The sequence below is a fragment of the Scyliorhinus torazame genome, chromosome 2, assembly GCF_047496885.1.
Source record: "Scyliorhinus torazame isolate Kashiwa2021f chromosome 2, sScyTor2.1, whole genome shotgun sequence".
Classification (NCBI taxonomy): domain Eukaryota; kingdom Metazoa; phylum Chordata; class Chondrichthyes; order Carcharhiniformes; family Scyliorhinidae; genus Scyliorhinus; species Scyliorhinus torazame.
The window spans coordinates 392,136,136-392,155,030 of NC_092708.1; the positions used below are offsets into that span (position 1 = coordinate 392,136,136).

Consider the following 18,895-nt stretch of genomic DNA (forward strand, 5'->3'; position numbering starts at 1 on the left):
CAAAAGGACATAGGCAAGTCTGAGTACATTGCAAACTTTTCTATTTTGGCAGGAAGAATAGAAAAGCAGCAAACTATTTAAACGGAAAGAGATTGCAGATGTCGGAGGTACAGAGGGGTCTGGGTGGCCTGGTGCAGGAATCAGGAAATGTTAATTTGCAGATACAGCGAGTGATTAGGAAGAAAAATGGAATGGGTTGTTTATTGCAAGGGGAATGGAATGTAAAAATAGGGATGTTTTGCTACAGTTGTACGGGGTGTTGGTGAGACCACATCTAGAGGACTGTGCATAGTTCTCAACGTCTTATTTGAGAAAAGATATAAATGCGTTGGTGTCATCCTCTCTACCCTGGAAAGCGATAGAGGCAGGGTGATTTAATATTTTAAGACTGTGGCAGAATTCTTGACTCACTAAGGTCATGGGGAATAAGCAGAGTGTGGAGTTGATAACACAGTCAGATCAGTCATGGTCTTGTTGAATGGTGGAGCAGCCCCGGGGGCTGAATAGATTACTCCTGCTCTTATTTCATATGCTTGAATGTTGTCCTCATCTCGCAGAGGGCACATTGCATCAGGAGTGATGGGATGGTGACAAGCAGCTGTTTGGTAAACAATTTTCCCCCCAGCCAGGGGCACTGATAGATATCATTGCATCTCTCCTGATGGACAGGACGGGACCAGCTATCTGGAGAAGATTATTGACAGACCTGGGAACCATACTGGTGTGTCAGCTACATTTTATTCCCTTTCTTTTAAATTTACAAAATTTACATGCAATAGCCTTCCTGTCATTTCCAGAAAGAATAAATGTCACAACAGTCAATGCCACCACACTAGATGACATGTAACACGTGGTAGGATAGCAGTGGCTTTATACCTTATCCCTATGGAACTAGTTACTCTTTGCTGATGTGGTCTGGGTTGTGACAGAGTCAGTGAAATTCCATGATGACATCCTCCTGGCTATGGATTGGATATAAAGCTCCTTTGCTTTATTCCTGAATTGCTTTCCCACGAGGACATAGAGTATGGGGTTGATGCAGCTATTGGTACATGCAAGAAATATCGCAATCTGATTGCCATTATTAATCACATTCTGCCAGGTGCAGCCCGACAACAACTTGATTTCATAGAAGATGCCAAGGATCCGGAGAAATTGAAATGGCATCCAACAAATGATGAAAACCAATAGGACAACGAGGACCAAATAGGTGGCCTTGCTTTCCCTGCGCACTTGCTTGAAGCGTTGCATTTCGTTGTTTCTTAGAACATTCAGGATTTGGAAGGTGCAAAAGCTGATGATGGCGACAGGCACCAGGAAGACGATGACTATCAGTGTAATGTCCATCTGCAGCTTCCAGGCTATGTTGGGATGGTTGAGTAGGCAGGCGGAGATATTCAAATGTTGGATGTAGGTCACTTCACGGAATATAATGGCAGGGCAGCTCATCAACAGGCCAAACATCCAGATGAAGAAACAGTTGATCTTAGCACATGAGACTGTTCGTATTCTGCCATGACCCAGGGCTTTCACCAGAGCTAGGTAGCGGTCAATGCTGACCATCACGAGTAAGTAGACGCTACTGTAAAGGTTCATGTAAATAACAGAGTTGACGTAACGGCAGAGGAATCCTCCAAAAGGCCAATGGTAGCGGCGAGCAATGTTGACGGCCCAGAAGGGGAGGCAAGCCAAGAGGAGCAGGTCAGCACCAGCGAGGCTGCCCAGGTAGATATCCGGCACTGTGCAATGGCTTTTGTGTAAACACAGGACAATCAGGACAAAGCTGTTTCCGACAAGACCGGTGATGCACACCACCATTATATAAATTGGTTGAAAGGTGTAGAGCCATTCCCAGAAGTTACCTTCAGGGCAAGAGTTGGAACCACTGGAGCTGTCGACAGCACTAAGGTTTGAAGATGCTGTCAGGGACTGGTTCAGTGTCGCGTTGACAATCATTGAGACACTGTCAGTGAGAAAAGAGATAGCATATCGGTTAGTATAATTGTGACTACCATACAGAAGCATTGGCACATAAGAGCTCAGACACACAAGAATAAAGATGCATAGGTATACAGCTTTATAGGGATGTTAATATGTATCAAGAAAATATAAACCGCTTTGGAAAGTAGCTGTCAGCTATGATTTGGTACCAGCAATCTTGTCTCTGAGCTAGGTAAGCAGCATTTTCAAGTCCCATTGCAGAAACTTGAGCACAAATTCTAGGCTGCGGTGTAGCAATGAGAGAATACTACATTTTAAATTTAATATTCATTCATGGGAGGTGGGTGTTTCTGGCAAGGCCAACCTTTATTATGCATCTCCAATTACCCTGAGGAATATAGCGCAAGGCCATCTTCTTGAACGGTCGCAGTCCAGGTGGTGTAGGTACTCCCGAGTATTGTTAGAGAGGAAGTTCCAGGTGTTTGACCCAGTTTGACCCAGTGACAGTGAAGCCAGGAAGTGACCTGGAGGGCAATTTGCAGCTGGTGGTGTTCCCATGCATCTGACGGCCTTGTCCTTCTCGGTGTCAGAGGGCACTGGCTTGGAATGTGTAGCTAAAGGAGCCTTGGTGAGTTTCTGCACTAGAATTTGCATACAGTACACGTTCAGGACCCTGCACTGGTGATGCTGGGCTTCAATGTTTGAGCTGGTTGGAGGGTGTCAATCAAGTGGGATGCTTTGTTCTCGATTCTGCTGAATGTCTTGAATATTGTTGGAGCTGCAACAACATCCAACCAAATGGAAAGTATTCAAACATAGAAAACAGGAATAGGGATAGGCTATTCGGCCCCTTGAGCCTGCTCCACCATTCAACTAGATCATGGCGGATTGTCTACCTCAATGCCATCTTTCTGCACTATTCCTGAATTCTTTAGTGGCATTGGTGCCCAGAAATGTATCGACCTTGCTTTGAACGGGCTCAGTGACTGAGCCTCCACAGCCCTCTGGGGTAGAGAGTTCCAAATTCACCACAATCCACCTCATTTTCGTCATAACTACCCTGCCGTTTACCCTGAGACTGTGTCCCCTGGCCCTACATCCCCCCCCCACCCCGCAATCAGGGGAAACGCCTGTACTACATCTATCCTGTCGAGTCCCGTAAGTATTTTGTACACCTCCAGGTGGCAATCTTCCAACTCCAGAGAATACGGGCCCAGTTGCCTCAATCTATTTTCAGAGGACATTATTGCCATCCCAGGGTTTAGTCTGGTGAACCTTTATTGCATTTCCTCTCTGGCCAGTGTTTCACTCCTTAGAGAAGGAAACCAAAACTGCACACAAGGCTCTGTATAACCGCAAGTCTCCCTACTCCTGTACTCAAATTCTCTTGTAATAGAAGCTAACATACACTAGTCTTTCTTGTTGTATCTGCATGTTAGCGTTCAGTGACTCATGAACAAGAACACCCAGAATATTTAGGATATTAACATTTTCCAGTCGCTCCCCATTAAAGAAATACTCAGCCTTTCTGCTTTTCCCAACAAAGTGGATTTTTCTACATTATATTCCACCTGGCATGTTCTTGCCCACTCACTCAGCTTGTCGGCCTCTTTGCATCCTCCTGACAACTCACATTCTCACCAAGTTTTGCATCATTCACATTGTGGTGATTGTCCCTTTAAGGCCAACACAGCAGAGTAAGGGTCACTTGGCTTGGGGTCCAGTTGGGACTCAGAGTGGGTGATCACGTCGGGGGGTGAAATCTTCTCTAAGACAGAGAAACACAGGGACCTAGGTGCAACAATGTGGATGCTGTACAATTTTTCTTATTAATAAATCCTTTTATGTTGCCAATGAAGTCTGTGACAGTGCAACTTTACACACATCCAAATCCTTCATATGGATTGTGACTAACTATGGTACAATCACTGATTCTTACAGTACCGCATTATCACAGCCTGCCGATCTGAGAACAATCCAGATCATATTGGTGTAAATGCATTGGAAGTGGTTCAGAGGAGGTTGCTACCTGGAATGAGCAAGTTGTCTTGCGAGGAAAGAGACACAGACTGGCCTGGATTTTCCACTCCCAGTCGCATTGGGCAGGTTTGGCGACGGGAGCGGAAAATATTATGAGAAGGCCAAAATCACGTTTCACGAGACATGAAAGCATGATGTGATTGGCCCCTCCCCCCGTCAGTGAGGGGCTGCGTCTCCGCACATTCAACATCAGGAACCTCATTATAAATTAACAGACAATTGCCAGGCCCGTGCATTGCAATTAATCCCACAGCAAAAAATCCTTCCACAACAGCGTGATGACAGAACGGTGTGAGGCACCACTAGATTCAGAAGGCGTGTATTTGGCGAGCAGTACTCCCAGGAGCACTCGGAGGTGAGGGCGGTGCGGGGGAGGATCGTGCCCAGGTAGTGCCAGCTTGATGCCAGGGTAGTATCAGTGGGGGTGGTGGAGGTGCCGTAGGGGTACACCTGGGTGAACTGGTTTGCTTGTTGGGGACTGGGGTAGCCTTTAGAAATGGTGCCCGGGGCAGCACGGTGGCGCAGTTGGTTCGCACTTCGGCCTCACGGCGCCGAGGTCCCAGGTTCGATCCCGGCTCTGGGTCACTGTCCGTGTGGAGATTGCACATTCTCCTCGTGTCTGCGTGGGTTTCGCCCCCACAACCCAAAAATGTGCAGGGTAGGAGGATTGATCATGCTAAAATTGCCCTTAATTGGAAAAAATGAATTGGGTACTCTAAATTTTTTTTTAAAAGGTGCCCAGATCTTCGAGGGTCTGACTGATGGCGGGGTGGGCGTATCACAGGCTGTCTGCTAGCGATACGTCACTTCAAGTTTAATTTTCAAAGTCTCGCATTTTTCCTGTCCGACATTGACCTTTACCAATATTGGAGACAGTCCCAGGCATTGGGCTTGTTTCCACTGGAAATCAGAAGGGGGAGAGGTGACTTGATTGAAGTTTACAAGGTCCTGAATGGTCTTAACAATGTGGATGTGGAAAGGACGTTTCCTCTTGTGGATCAGTCCAGAACTAGGGGCGCTGTTTCAGAATTAGAGGGTCACCCTTTTACAACGAGATGTCTTTCTCTCACAGGTGCGTGCTCCGCCTCAGAAGGCAATGGCTATTTTTAAGGAAGTGGTAGATAAATCCTCGTTAGGCAAGGAAATCAAAGGTTATTGGGGGAGATGGGGAATGTGGAACTCAACAAACAGATCGGTCATGATCTTATTGAATGGCAGGCTTGATGGGCCGAATGGCGTACAGCTGCTTTTATTTCACACGTCCCTCTGTTCGTATCCCTACTCTCTGTTTTCTGTCCATTAGCCAATCCTCAATCCATGCCAAGATATTACCCCAATACCATGTGCCCTACTTTTGTTTATTATCCTTTTGTGTGGGGCCTTATTGAAAACCTTCTGAAAATCTAAATACACACACATCCACTGGTTCTCCTTCATCTATCCTGCTCATAACATCCTCAAAAACTCCAACACGTTTCTTAAACATGATTCTCCTTTCATAAATCCTTGTTAACTCTGCGCAGTACTACCATTATTTTTTAAGTGCCCAGTTATTGTTGTGTTGGGCGCTCTGGATCCATGGAACACATACAGGTCACCAACCCTTGACATAGTGCAACACTATTTTATTGTGAAAGACCTTTGCCTTGTCCTAACCAGTCGATGCACTCCGCACATGGTGAATGTCTGTGCTGCAGGCTGTGAGCTCTGTCCCACTAGGAAGCTGCAGCTCGAATGAGCGGGAACTCTGATGCCCCCTGTCTTTATAGTGCGTGTGCTCTAACTGGTGATTGGCTGCGGTGTTGTGTGTGTTGATTGGTCCCACTGTGTGTCCATCAGTGTGTGTGTGGCTGCACCATGATATACTGGTGTATCTTATGACATCCCCCCTTTTATAAAAGAATGTACATGTGTGGCAAAAAATAGTGTATGGTGAGAATGTCCCTAACTACGTGTGGGGTGCGAAAGACATATTACAGGACTATGTACATGAGAACTAAGCTATTTACATGGGAAGCTGCCTGGTGCAGAAAAACAGTATGCAACAAGAATAACGAGGTGAACACTATATACAAACCATGTAAACAATCAAACGGAAGATAAGAACAATTCAGAAAGTCTATACGTCCACAATGTTCACAAATTAAGTCTCTGAGGTGGGCGACGAATTCTGGTTGACCGCCTCAAGGGTGGGTCGGGAGCCGCTGGCTGAGGAGCGGGCTGGACCGCGTCAGAGTGAGGAGGATGCAGAGTGACCAGGATCTTTGCATAGTCCAGGTCAGGGACAACAGGAGGGCGTGGCACTGGTGGAGGATCACGTAGCGAGCACAGAACGAGACGAAGGGCGCGCCGATTGCGGCGCAGGAATGGAGCCATCCGGTAGACGAACCAGGAACGAGCGGGGGGCCACCTGCCGAAGGACCACAGCAGTTGCAGACCAGCCACCATCCGGAAGATGGATGCGGACGTTGTCATCTGGAGCCAGAGCAGGGAGATCAGCTGCACGGGAGTCATGAGCCGCCTTGTGCTGTGCACGAGACAGCTGCATCCGGCGAAGGACCGGAACGTGGTCGAGGTCTGGGACATGAATGGACGGCACCGTCGTCCTCGGGGTACGACCCATGAGCAATTGGGCTGGTGACAGGCCAGTGGACAGTGGGGAGGAGCGATAGGCCAGCAGGGCGAGGTGGAAATCGGACCCAGCATCGGCAGCCTTGCAGAGGAGCCGTTTGACGATATGTTCTCCCTTCTCCGCTTTGCTGTTGGATTGGGGGTACAGGGTACTGGATGTCACATGCACAAAGTTGTACCTCCTGGCAAAGTTGGACCATTCCTGGCTTGCGAAGCAGGGGCCATTGTCCGACATCACAGTGAGTGGGATGCCGTGTCGAGCAAAGGTGTCCTTATTGCAGACGATGTGATATCGTGCAACCGTATCACCTCCAGGTAATTTGAAAAGTAGTCCACGATCAGGACATAGTCTCTACCCAGTGCATGGAACAGGTCGATGCCCACCTTGGTCCAAGGTGACGTGACCAACTCATGGGGCTGCAGGGTCTCACGTGGTTGGGCCGGCTGGAAGCGCTGACAAGTGGGGCAGTTGAGCACTGTGTTGGCGATGCCGTCATTGATGCCGGGCCAGTACACTGCCTCTCGGGCCTGTCGGCGGCACTTTTCCACACCAAGATGGCCCTCGTGTAGCTGTTCCACGAGCTGGCGCATGCTAGGCGGGATGACAATGCGGTCCAGTTTTAGAAGAACACCATCTACTACCGCCAGATCATCTCTGACATTATAGAACTGAGGGCATTGGCCCTTGAGCCACCCGTCTGTTAGGTGGCGCATGACACGCTGTAGCAAAGGGTCAGCCGCCGTCTCGCGGCAAATTTGGACGAGGCGTTCATCCGTGGCAGGTAGATTGGAGGCCACGAAGGCCACATGGGCGTCAACCTGGCAGACGAATCCCGCTGGGTCACACGGAGTGTTGACTGCCCTGGAGAGAGCGTCAGCAATGATGAGGTCTTTGCCTGGGGTGTACACCAGCTGGAAGTCGTATCGCCGGAGCTTGAGAAGAATACGCTGGAGGCGAGGCGTCATGTCGTTCAAGTCTTTCTGTATTATATTGACCAGCGGGCGATGGCCGGTCTCGACGGTGAATTGAGGAAGTCCATAGACATAATCGTGAAACTTAACCACACCGGTCAGAAGGCCCAGGCACTCCTTTTCTATCTGCGCGTAGCGCTGCTCTGTGGGGGTCATGGCGCGTGACGCATATGCAATGGGGGCCCATGATTTGGCCTCATCGTGTTGCAGGACCATTGCCCCACTGCCGGATTGGCTGGCATCAGTTGAAATTTTGGTCTCTTTTGCTGGATCAAAGAAAGCTAAGACCGGGGCCGTGGTGAGTTTGGTTTTGAGTTCTCTCCATTCGCGCTCGTGGGCAGGGAGCCATTGGAAGTCTGTCGTCTTCCTGACCAGGTTCCTGAGAGCCGTGGTATGAGAGGCGAGGTTAGGGATGAACTTCCCTAAAAAGTTGACCATGCCCAGAAATCGGAGGACCGCCTTCTTGTCCTCTGGTGTTTTCATGGCTGTGATGGCAACCACCTTGTCCGCATCCGGCCGCACACCCAACTGGGAGATGTGGTCCCCGAGGAACTTGAGTTCCGTCTGACCAAAAGAGCATTTGGCCCTGTTGAGGCGGAGGCCCTACTCACGTATACGTTTGACGATGCGCTGGAGGCGACTGACATGCACATGCGGGGTGGTGGACCAAATGATTATGTCGTCGACATAGACGCGAACACCTTCAATGCCTTCCATCATTTGTTCCATAATCCTATCGAACACTTCTGAAGCAGATATGATCCCAAACGTCATCCTGTGGTAACAATATCTGCCAAAGGGGGTGTTAAATGGACACAGTTTCCTGCTGGATTTGTTGAGCTGGATTTGCCAGAATCCTTTTGAGGCGTTGAGTTTGGTGAAGAGCTTGGCCCGAGCCATCTCGCATGTGATCTCTTCGCGCTTGGGAATTGGATAATGCTCCCTCATGATATTGCGATTTAGATCCTTGGGATCAATGCAAATTCTCAATTCGCCGGAAGGCTTTTTTACACATACCATGGAACTGACCCAGTCGGTCGGTTCCGTGACTTTGGAAATCACTCCTTGGTTCTGGAGGTCCTGCAGCTGCTGCTTGAGGCGGTCCTTAAGGGGTGCTGGGGCCCTGTGAGGTGCGTGTACCACAGGCATGGCGTTCTGTTTCAATAAGATCGTGTAGGTATATGGGAGCGCCCATGCCTTCGAAGTCGCCGTGGTGCTGGTCGATGATGGCATCGAGTTGCGCCCTGAAGTCGGTGTCCTGAAAGGCAGACGTGTCATCAGGAGAGAGAGAGTGAACTCTCTGAACTAGGTTCAACAGCTTGCATGCATGCGCGCCAAACAGGGAGTCCTTCGAGGAGCCCACGATTTCAAAAGGAAGGATGGCTTTGCGTGACCTGTGCGTCACTTCAAGTTGGCAGGAGCCACTGGCATCAATGGCATTGCCATTATAATCTAATAGCTGGCAGGCTGATGGCAGGATGGCTGGTTTGACACGAAGGCTTTGGAGGTCAGACCGCGAGATTGGCGGAGGCACCAGTGTCCAGGCGGAATCGTATTTGGGACCGGTTGACCGTGAGGGTGGCACACCACTCATCGTCTGGATCGATGCTGTATACCGACAGCGGCTGGTGTCTTTGCTTCGGGGACAGCCTGTTTTTTGTCACGATACCGACTTGAAAAGGCGCCTTCGGGTCCTCGGTGTCACTGCTGTGTGGGAGGTCCGCATCGGACTCGGTGACCGTGGGTTGAATTGCCCGGACATTCCTGCGAGGCTGGCTGAAGCGATGTGAATTGGCAGGCTGAGCTGCTCGGCATAAGGCGGTCTCCTCGTTTGGTGCACACAAGCGCGGGAGTCCGCAAAAAGTGCGCGAAATGGCCGCCCTCATCCAGGCTGAGGCCCTGGAGTTGCTCAATTGCTTGGACCCGTTCCGCATCGTGGGGACCTTGCCGCGCCGTTTCAGCCGCTTGAATGTGGGAATACCGACTCGTGGCGTTTTCGTGTATGACACAGGTCTCAATGGCGGTCGCTAGGGTGAGATGCTTTACTTTGTTCCAAAACAAACCGGCGGGAAAGGGGCCTGGCGCCATGCCAACAAGCGCCAAAGGGCCTCCGCCGGCCGGCGCGAGTCGGCACATGCGAGGAGCGCCAGCACGTGCTGGCGTCATCCCCACGCATTCGCACAGGGATTCACTTCCACATCGGCCATGGCGGAGGACCACAACGGCCGATGTGCAAGGAATAGAGTGCCCCCACGGCACAGGCCCACCCGCGGATCGGTGGGCCCCGACCGCGGGCCAGGCCACCGTGGGGGCACCTCCCAGGGCAAGATCCCCCCATGACCCCCCAGGAGCCCCGGACCCCGCCCACGCCGCCAGGTCCCGCCGGTAAGGGACCTACTCTGATTTACGCCGGCGGGACTTCGGCCCATCGCGGGCCGGAGAATTCGGGCAGCCCCGGCGCCCATTGAGTCGTGCCGGACCCCGTCATTCTCCGAGGCGGGCGGTGCGACTCACGCCGGGCCGGTTTTTGGAGGGGGCGGGAGAATTGGGAGGACGGCGGGGGCGGGATTCACGCTGTCCCCCGGCGATTCTCCCACCCCGCGGGGGTCGGAGAATCCCGCCCATAATCTTCAACGCAATACTGAAAGAATATCACCCTTTCAGAAGGGTCGTCTTTTTGACGAGCCTTACATCAGAGCCCATCCTGCCCTCAGGTAAAAGACCCCATATCATTACTGAAGAATAATGATGGTGCTGTTGGCTACAACAGCAATGACAATACAGAACTTCCTTAGACCAAAACATGGAACAACTTTGCACAAAGGAAACACCTTTACACCGCAATGGAGAACATGCTGGCACATCGGAGAACATCTTTAGATGACAGAATTGTTATCGCACAGAAGGAGGCCATTCGGCCCATCAGGTCTGTACCAGCTCTTCAAATGAGCATCATGACTTAGTGCCATTTCCCCCACTCGCTGGGTGAATTTATCTTTTCTCACATCACATTTGCTTCTTTTGCAAATTACTTTAAATCTGTGCCCCCTTGTTCTTGATCCTTTTACAAGAGGGAACAGTTTCTCCCTGTCTATTCAGTACACCCACCCCCATATCAATATCTCTATCAAATATCCTCTAAACTTTCTTCCCTCCCAAGGAGAACAGTCCCAACCTCTCCAATCTAACTTCAAAACCAAAATTTCTCATTTCAGAACCATTCTTGTAAACCTCTTCTCGCTCTCCAATGTGTTCACATCCTTCCTATAGTGTGGCTTCCAGAACTGTGCACAATACTCCAGCTGAGGTCTCACTAGTATCTTGTGTAAATTCAGCATAACCTCCTTGCTAGATAATTTACACATCTTTACACAGTCCCGACCACACAATCAATCAACATCTCCCGAACCAGGGACTGGCTGAGGTTATGCATAAAAGCTCGGCCTTCTCAACTTCACCACCCCCCCCCACCCCCCCCACCCCCGCCTGACGTGTGGTGACCTTTAGGTTAAATCACCACCAGTCATCTCTCTCACTCAAAGGGAAAAGCAGCCTACGGTCATCTAGGGCTATGGCAACTTTCACTTTCACACAGAGGTGGGTAGTGATAAATGTCAAGACATGGACAAGCTGGTGGAATGGATAGACAGATAGTAATATTACATTTAATACAGAGGAGTGTGAAATGATCCATCTTGGTAAGAAGAACAAGAAGCGATAATATAAAACAAAGAGTACACTTCGAACAGGGTTACAGGAACAACGCAGCCTGGGGTATATGTACAAAAACTATTGAAGGGAGCAGGACAGGTTGAGAAAGTGGTTAAAAAGATACCAGGAATCCTGTGCTTTGTCAATAAAGGCATAGAGTACAAAAGTGAGGACGTTATTATGGACCTCTATAAAACCGTTTCAGTCTCAGCTGGAGAGTTGCATCTAGTTCTGGCCAGCACACTTTAAGAAGGTTGTGAAGTTTTTTGAGAGACTGCAGGAAAGATTTATCAGAGTGGTTCCAGGGATAAGGGTCTAAAGTTACATGGGCTGGTTGGAGAAGCTCGCGTTTTTCTCCTCGAGAGGAGATTTGATCCAATTGTTCAAAATCACGTGGAGTCTGCAGAGAGTAGTTAGAGAGAAACTATTCCCAATTTGCTGTATGCAATCTGGCGGCTGTGTTTCCTACATTACAACAGTGATTACAGCAGGGGAGCACAGTGGTTAGCACTGTTGCTTCACAGCGGCAGGGACCGGGTTCGATTCCGGCTTGGGCGCCAATGGTATTGAGAGTCACATCGAAAACATCGATTTATCATGCCTCGTGCATTTCTGGGTTCATCTTCCGACTGTAAGTTCTAACTGGGTTTCTATCTTCATAATTTCCTTGTCTCAATCTCCTTCTATAGTCTTGGGCCCTGATCGTATACGTACAATTTCGCCATCCTGTTCGTAGTATATCTTCCATATTCTGCTTGATAGCAGACTGACCTATTTGGGTCATCAGAGCCAGCGGAATCGAATGTTTCCCCAGAAACTTCTTTAAAGCTTTTGTCAGCTGATCGAATAAGGTATCCTTAGCAGTAAACTGAACTCCTGTCAAAACCAGGAGCCTATCCATGTTGCTCACTCTAGCACAGTCAAGTAATTTAAAGGCCAACACAGACTGTGGAAATTCCAGGTTGTGTTTCTGCAGCCTTTTATATAGTCTGCCAAATTCCATTATATAGTCTTCCACAGAGAATTCCTCTTTTCCGGAACTGATCAAATTCCGACCATGCTTCATACGCACTTAATAAGTCATGTTTCTTGTAAATCCTACCCATATAATGTAATAAAGTCTCCAGACCTTCTTCTGAGTCTAACTCTTCCAATTCCAGCTCAGAAAGAACTTTGTTTCGGATTTTACTGCCATATGGTAGAGAAAGAGCCAATGCCATACCTTGTTTTCTCTTTCCCAAAGCAGTTACCTTAGTCCACATAACTACTGCACTTCTCCATTGGTCGTACGATTCCCTTTCAGAAAATAAGGGAGGATAGTCATATCCAGCCACCTTTATCCTGCGTTCAGCCATGTATCTCTTTTTTTTCCTTCTCACTCACTCCTTGGTTTGATCAGGAAAAGTTGTATCTTTCAAACCTTCACATTTGCACAGCAACCATCCTCTGCTACCATTGTTGTACGTTTTAGTTGCTGTGATATGAAGAGTCTAAATTTCTTGTTCCTTTTCACCAAACACCATTTATTTCACTTCCACAGCCTCTGCACAAAACTCTGAACAACACACCACCTGACAGAGGCCACCTGAAGCCCCTTTACATATCAGTGTCAATTAATGGATACTTAACATAAATGAGACAACTAATTGCAATGTCTCTTAATGCATTACTTAACTCTTAACCCGTTACTTAACAAAGGCTGAGGGGGGACCTGACTGAGGTGTACAAAATTATGAAGGCTATCGATAGGGTAGATAAGAGGAAACTTTTCCCTTTCATTGAGGGGACAATAACCAGGGGGCATAGATTTAAGGTCATGGGCAGGAGATTTAGACAGGATATGAGGAAAACCCTTTTCAGCCAGAGGGTGGTGGGAATCTGGAATCCCGCTGCCTGAAAGGCTGGTAGAGGTGGGAACACTCACAACATTTAAGAAGCATTTAAAACACCATAGCATAGAAGTCTACAGACCAAGTGCTGGATAATGGGATTAGAATAGAGTTTCATAGAATTTACAATGCAGAAGGAGGCCATTCGGCCCATCGAGTCTGCACCGGCTCTTTGGAAAGAGCACCCTACCCAAGGTCAACACCACCACCCTATCCCCATATCCTAGTAACCCCACCCAACACTAAGGGCAATTTTGGACACCAAGGGCAATTTATCATGGCCAATACACCTAACCTGCTCATCTTTGGACTGTGGGAGGAAACCGGATCACCCGGAGGAAACCCACGCACACACGAGGAGGATGTGCAGACTCCGCACAGACAGTGACCCAAGCCAGGATCGAACCTGGGACCCTGGAGCTGTAGATAGATGCTTGATGGTCGGCAGGCATGGTGGGCCGAAGAGCCTCTGTCTGTGCTGGAAAACTCGACGAGTCTATATTTCTTTGCTGTAAGCAGCTGCTGACTCTAAGATCAGAGACCCTCTCGATCATCAGTGGCCCAGCCAATATTTAACATTCAAACGACATCGCTAAAGCAGATTATCTGGGCATTCGCACATTGTTGTATGTTGGAAATTCTCTGTTGTTCCCACACTGCAAACGTACTGGGCTAGCAAATGCTTCAGGCCATCATGAGGTTGTGAAAGATGCTGTGGAAATGCAATTCTATCTGTCTCTGTTACATCCTGCAGTTGTAATGGATCATTTAAGTCAAGCATCAAAAACACATTTAAGAAAGAAAAACAACCAAAATAATTATGCTTCAAGGTTGATAAGATTTTGGAATAAAGGCGCAGGTTGGGGTGGAGAATCTGAAAGAAAAATAAAATGTCCCAACCTATCAGTTAGTACTCACTGAGGTATGTCAGGGTACACTTTAACACAGAGTGCAGATTACTCTCACACAGTGAGGTCTGTCAGTGTACACTTTAACACAGTGTGCAGATTACTCTCACACAGTGAGGTCTGTCAGGGTACACTTTAACACAGACTGCAGATTACTCTTACACAGTGAGGTCTGTCAGGGTACACTTTAACACAGACTGCAGATTAGTCTCACACAGTGAGGTCTGTCAGGGTACACTTTAACACAGAGTGCAGATTACTCTCACACAGTGAGGTCTGTTCGGGTACACTTTACACAGAGTGCAGATTACTCTCACACAGTGAGGTCTGTCAGGGTACACTTTACACAGACTGCAGATTACTCTCACACAGTGAGGTCTGTCAGGGTACACTTTAACACAGTGTGCAGATTACTCTCACAGTGAGGTCTGTCAGGGTACACTTTAACACAGACTGCAGATTACTCTCACACAATGAGGTCTGTCAGGGTACACTTTAACACAGACTGCAGATTACTCTCACACAGTGAGGTCTGTCAGGGTACACTTTAACACAGACTGCAGGTTACTCTCACACAGTGAGGTCTGTCAGGGTACACTTTAACACAGACTGCAGGTTACTCTCACACAGTGAGGTCTGTCAGGGTACACTTTAACACAGAGTGCAGATTACTCTCACACAGTGAGGTCTGCCAGGGTACACTTTAACACAGACTGCAGATTACTCTCAAACAGTGAGGTCTGTCAGGGTACACTTTAACACAGACTGCAGATTACTCTCACACAGTGAGGTCTGTCAGGGTACACTTTAACACAGACTGCAGATTACTCTCACACAGTGAAGTCTGTCAGGGTACACTTTAACACACAGTGCAGATTACTCTCACACAGTGAGGTCTGTCAGGGTACACTTTAACACAGACTGCAGATTACTCTCACACAGTGAAGTCTGTCAGGGTACACTTTAACACAGACTGCAGATTACTCTCACACAGTGAGGTCTGTCAGGGTACACTTTAACACAGAGTGCAGATTACTCTTACACAGTGAGGTGTGTCAGGGTACACTTTAACACAGACTGCAGGTTACTCTCACACAGTGAGGTCTGTCAGGGTACACTTTAACACAGAGTGCAGATTACTCTCACACAGTGAGGTCTGCCAGGGTACACTTTAACACAGACTGCAGATTACTCTCAAACAGTGAGGTCTGTCAGGGTACACTTTAACACAGACTGCAGATTACTCTCACACAGTGAGGTCTGTCAGGGTACACTTTAACACAGACTGCAGATTACTCTCACACAGTGAAGTCTGTCAGGGTACACTTTAACACACAGTGCAGATTACTCTCACACAGTGAGGTCTGTCAGGGTACACTTTAACACAGACTGCAGATTAGTCTCACACAGTGAGGTCTGTCAGGGTACACTTTAACACAGAGTGCAGATTACTCTCACACAGTGAGGTCTGTTCGGGTACACTTTACACAGAGTGCAGATTACTCTCACACAGTGAGGTCTGTCAGGGTACACTTTACACAGACTGCAGATTACTCTCACACAGTGAGGTCTGTCAGGGTACACTTTAACACAGTGTGCAGATTACTCTCACAGTGAGGTCTGTCAGGGTACACTTTAACACAGACTGCAGATTACTCTCACACAGTGAGGTCTGTCAGGGTACACTTTAACACAGACTGCAGATTACTCTCACACAGTGAGGTCTGTCAGGGTACACTTTAACACAGACTGCAGGTTACTCTCACACAGTGAGGTCTGTCAGGGTACACTTTAACACAGACTGCAGGTTACTCTCACACAGTGAGGTCTGTCAGGGTACACTTTAACACAGAGTGCAGATTACTCTCACACAGTGAGGTCTGCCAGGGTACACTTTAACACAGACTGCAGATTACTCTCAAACAGTGAGGTCTGTCAGGGTACACTTTAACACAGACTGCAGATTACTCTCACACAGTGAGGTCTGTCAGGGTACACTTTAACACAGACTGCAGATTACACTCACACAGTGAAGTCTGTCAGGGTACACTTTAACACACAGTGCAGATTACTCTCACACAGTGAGGTCTGTCAGGGTACACTTTAACACAGACTGCAGATTACTCTCACACAGTGAAGTCTGTCAGGGTACACTTTAACACAGACTGCAGATTACTCTCACACAGTGAGGTCTGTCAGGGTACACTTTAACACAGAGTGCAGATTACTCTTACACAGTGAGGTGTGTCAGGGTACACTTTAACAGAGATTGCAGATTACTCCCACACAGTGATGTCTGTCAGTGTACACTTTAACACAGAGTGCAGATTACTCTTACACAGTGAGGTGTGTCAGGGTACACTTTAACACAGACTGCAGATTACTCTCACACAGTGACGTCTGTCAGGGTACACTTTAACACACACTGCAGATTACTCTCACACAGTGAGGTCTGTCAGGGTACACTTTAACACAGACTGCAGATTACTCTCACACAGTGACGTCTGTCAGGGTACACTTTAACACAGACTGCAGATTACTCTCACACAGTGAGGTCTGTCAGGGTACACTTTAACACAGTGCAGATTACTCTCACACAGCGAGGTCTGTCAGGGTACACTTTAACACAGAGTGCAGATTACTCTCACACAGTGAGGTCTGCCAGGGTACACTTTAACACAGACTGCAGATTACTCTCAAACAGTGAGGTCTGTCAGGGTACACTTTAACACAGACTGCAGATTACTCTCACACAGTGAGGTCTGTCAGGGTACACTTTAACACAGACTGCAGATTACTCTCACACAGTGAAGTCTGTCAGGGTACACTTTAACACACAGTGCAGATTACTCTCACACAGTGAGGTCTGTCAGGGTACACTTTAACACAGACTGCAGATTACTCTCACACAGTGAAGTCTGTCAGGGTACACTTTAACACAGACTGCAGATTACTCTCACACAGTGAGGTCTGTCAGGGTACACTTTAACACAGAGTGCAGATTACTCTTACACAGTGAGGTGTGTCAAGGTACACTTTAACAGAGATTGCAGATTACTCCCACACAGTGATGTCTGTCAGTGTACACTTTAACACAGAGTGCAGATTACTCTTACACAGTGAGGTGTGTCAGGGTACACTTTAACACACACTGCAGATTACTCTCACACAGTGAGGTCTGTCAGGGTACACTTTAACACAGACTGCAGATTACTCTCACACAGTGACGTCTGTCAGGGTACACTTTAACACAGACTGCAGATTACTCTCACACAGTGAGGTCTGTCAGGGTACACTTTAACACAGTGCAGATTACTCTCACACAGCGAGGTCTGTCAGGGTACACTTTAACACCGAGTGCAGATTACTCTCTCACAGTGAGGTCTGTCAGGGTACACTTTAACACAGACTGCAGATTACTCTCACACAGTGAGGTCTGTCAGGATACACTTTAACACAGACTGCAGATTACTCTCACACAGTGAGGTCTGTCAGGGTACACTTTAACACACAGTGCAGATTACTCTCACACAGCGAGGTCTGTCAGGGTACACTTTAACACAGAGTGCAGGTTACTCTCACACAGTGACGTCTGTCAGGGTACACGTTAACACAGACTGCAGATTACTCTCACACAGTGAGGTCTGTCAGGATACACTTTAACACAGACTGCAGATTACTCTCACAGAGTGAGGTCTGTCAGGGTACACTTTAACACACAGTGCAGATTACTCTCACACAGTGAGGTCTGTCAGGGTACACTTTAACACAGACTGCAGATTACTCTTACACAGTGAGGTCTGTCAGGGTACACTTTAGCACACAGTGCAGATTACTCTCACACAGTGAGGTCTGTCAGGGTACACTTTAACACAGTGTGCAGATTACTCCCACACAGTGAGGTCTGTCAGGGTACACTTTAACACAGTGTGCAGATTACTCCCACACAGTGACGTCTGTCAGGGTACACTTTAACACAGACTGCAGATTACTCTCACACAGCGAGGTCTGTCAGGGTACACTTTAACACAGACTGCAGATTACTCTTACACAGTGAGGTCTGTCAGGGTACACTTTAACACACAGTGCAGATTACCCTCACACAGTGAGGTCTGTCAGGGTACACTTTAACACAGACTGCAGATTACTCTCACACAGTGACGTCTGTCAGGGTACACTTTAACACAGACTGCAGATTACTCTCACACAGCTAGGTCTGTCAGGGTACACTTTAACACAGACTGCAGATTACTCTCACACAGTGAGGTCTGTCAGGGTACACTTTAACACAGACTGCAGATTACTCTCACACAGCGAGGTCTGTCAGGGTACACTTTAACACAGACTGTAGATTACTCTCACACAGTGAGGTGTGTCAGGGTACACTTTAACACAGACTGCAGATTACACTCACACAGCGAGGTCTGTCAGTGTACACTTTAACACAGACTGCAGATTACTCTCACACAGTGAGGTCTGTCAGGGTACACTTTAACACAGACTGCGGATTACTCTCATACAGCGAGGCGTGTCAATGTACACTTTAACACAGTGCAGATTACTCTCACACAGTGAGGTCTGTCAGGGTACACTTTAACACAGACTGCAGATTACTCTCACACAGTGAGGTCTGTCAGGGTACACTTTAACACAGACTGCAGATTACTCTCACACAGTGAGGTCTGTCAGGGTAAACTTTAACACAGAGTGCAGATTACTCTCACACAGTGAGGTCTGTCAGGGTACACTTTAACACAGACTGCAGATTACTCTCACACAGTGAGGTCTGTCAGGGTACACTTT

At 48.1% G+C, this 18,895-nt stretch overlaps 1 protein-coding gene across 1 annotated transcript in view; it reads right to left on the bottom strand.

Annotated features, from left to right (window-relative positions):
* Positions 1–719: 719 nt before the first annotated feature.
* bdkrb2 (bradykinin receptor B2) overlaps positions 720–18,895 on the bottom strand; it is a 54,309-nt gene continuing 36,133 nt past the window's right edge. The window contains exon 2 of the mRNA XM_072494239.1: positions 720–1,963. Coding sequence (XP_072350340.1) covers positions 892–1,956 — 1,065 coding nt within the window. The 5' untranslated portion in view covers positions 1,957–1,963 and the 3' untranslated portion in view covers positions 720–891. The remainder of the gene's footprint in view (positions 1,964–18,895) is intronic.